This window comes from Montipora foliosa, chromosome 12 (genome assembly GCF_036669935.1).
Source record: "Montipora foliosa isolate CH-2021 chromosome 12, ASM3666993v2, whole genome shotgun sequence".
Classification (NCBI taxonomy): Eukaryota; Metazoa; Cnidaria; class Anthozoa; order Scleractinia; family Acroporidae; genus Montipora; species Montipora foliosa.
This window is the reverse complement of record NC_090880.1, coordinates 20927953-20930452: the sequence shown is the minus strand read 5'-3', so window position 1 is coordinate 20930452 and position 2500 is coordinate 20927953. Positions and strand designations below refer to the sequence as shown.

The 2500-nt window shown below is 36.6% G+C and overlaps 1 protein-coding gene across 1 annotated transcript in view; it reads left to right on the top strand.

Annotated features, from left to right (window-relative positions):
* Window positions 1-2500, top strand: part of LOC137979086 (uncharacterized) — a 6628-nt gene that overhangs the window by 1284 nt on the left and 2844 nt on the right. The window contains exons 1-3 of the mRNA XM_068826259.1: window positions 1-340; window positions 542-663; window positions 1122-1539. The exon at window positions 1-340 is cut by the window's left edge and continues 1284 nt beyond it. Coding sequence (XP_068682360.1) covers window positions 1-340; window positions 542-663; window positions 1122-1539 — 880 coding nt within the window. The remainder of the gene's footprint in view (window positions 341-541; window positions 664-1121; window positions 1540-2500) is intronic.

Below are 2500 nucleotides of genomic sequence, written 5' to 3'. Positions count from 1 at the left end.
TGTAGCATGGCTTCAAGCACACAATTTGAGCAAGGAAAGTTTTCGTCGCATTATGAAAAAGTTTAAAGATGGTGTCACAATGGTTGAGCATGGTAACAAGGGAAGAAAGTCAGTAATGAGCAAGACAGCAGAGTGCATTGCTTGGTTGCAGTTCTTTGTTAACTGTATTGGAGACCACCAACCAGACAATGGTGGTATTCATCTGCCATCATGCTTCAGCAAAAGCGATATCTACAAAAAAATGCTGGAAGAAAACAAAACTCTCAACCAACCAACCATATCGCTATCTCACTTTTACAGTCTCTGGGACAAGCACTTTAGCCATGTCATTATTCCTAAGGTACTCCAAATTGTTCAATGAACATTCCAGTCACCTCTCACAAGTAGTGTTCATATTTTGAGTGCATGAAAGTCATTTCAGTTTGTTCTTGTGTTGATCTCACCAATTTTCTCTCTTAGTTTTGAGCTCATGAAAGGTGTACTTTTTTCTGTACATGCACTTAGTTACATGTTGTTGCCATGCTCATTTAAAATTCCACAGGAAAATCGCTTCACCAAGTGTACAGATTGTACAAGGTACAAGCAAGAAAAAGAAAAAACTGTGGACAAAGCTAAGAGAGCCCAGATTGATCACTTGCTTAAGCTTCATCTTGAATTAGTCTGGTAAGCAACATTTTTGACAGTATCAAGAAGTAAAATGAAGCAATATCTACTGTCAGTGATTGGATATGATAACTTTAATAATTCGAAGTTGGCTATAAATATTAATTTTACCTAGTACATCCTGTACTGTAGGATAAAATTAATGTGAAAAGGACTCGGCTTTCTAGTAATATTGGACCATTATGGATTGTTACTATAATTATGTCGCACAGGCGCTTTGTGCCAATTAATAGTATTGTTGCATACAGCCTCCGCAGTATTCTTGACTAAGGAGAAAGTGTAAGTTAAAGTTCTTAATTTAAGGGAATTCAGTGCTGAATAGGTGTCCTTGTATGCCATGTAATGCAGACAATATTTCGCATGCCTTTTTATCTTTAAATTGTTTAATTTTGCAGTATTACTGCTGTATGGAATACTTTGAAATCTTACTGATGTGTTGTTGTGCATGACTTCCACAGGCAAGAAAGACGAGTCTACTATCTTCACCGCTACAAGGCAAGAAAATTTCCTTGTAAGTACATGGCCAACATCGCTGATGGTATGGATCAGCACACAACAAACATTCCAAGTGTACGACGTCTCAGCAAGGCAATGTCTGCTCTGACAACTGTGGGAACTCATCTTGTTGGTGCTATAATTCACAGTGGGCAAGCACAGAATGGGAAAGAGATATTTGGCTCATTTGATTACTATCAATTTCCTCATGACTCCAATCTGACCATGACAGTCCTTTTGGATGTTCTTGTTTACTGGGCTGATGAATATGACCTACCCCCTGTTCTATATCTACAGTTTGACAACTGTGTGAGGGAAAACAAGAACCGGTTCATGTTTGCCCTCCTAGCACTTCTTGTTGAAGAGAAGATTTTTGAGAAAGTGAGTATAAAAGAACTGGTGGATAGATAGATACATGTAGAGTAGATAGATCACTTTGCAGCCTCACGGCTGAATTATGTAAATTTTACAATGGAACTATAACAATAGCATACAATAATATAGTAATAATCAATGGATTTGAAGACTGAAATTTAAAAATATTTACGAATACTTTAAAAATATTAAAATTTACGAAAATTTAAAAGTTCACACAGATTTGTCAATAATTAGACCATCGCAGCCATGGCGTATATGAAGGAGTTCCTTGGCCGATTAGTTTTCAAATTGGGCATATAAAAACTGGGCTGCTTTCTTAAGTTGTAACTATTGTGGCTGCAAGTTGAAGGCAACAGGTTTTTAATCTTATGATTTGGGTCCGAAAGGATGCTGTTACAAAGCTGATCATGGTGTTCGCGTAGAGGTAAAATCCCCAAAACATCCAGCCCAGCATTGTAGCTGCCGCCTGGCGTATTTCTCTAAACATACTTGTAATAACTTACATACTAGTACTTGATGTACATGTAAGCCTCTTACAATTTGTAAAGTTAAATGTTAATCTTTTTTTTCTTTTTTTTTTTTTTTTGGGGGGGGGGGGGTGTGTGGCTGTTAAACTGTTACATGTACCTCCGATTACAAAACTAAATACCTGCTTTATTTCAAAGGTGGATGCAGCATAGATTCTTGTATCATATTAACAGTAATGTTATTGACATAATGAATTACGTACTTTATATGCAACTGTTTCAAAAAAATTTTTGGTTGGCACATGAGTGATTGATAAGCTACATGTAACAAAATTTGTTAGCTAATCAATTGCTCATGTGCCAACCAATAATAACAATGGTTAATGAAACTGGTTTTTGGTGATTAGCGACTTGTTCATCATCTTTATACAGGAATCAATTCCACTGGAGTGGGTAAAGCCAAATGCAAAGCAGTGGCTTATCTATGTGTAAAATCA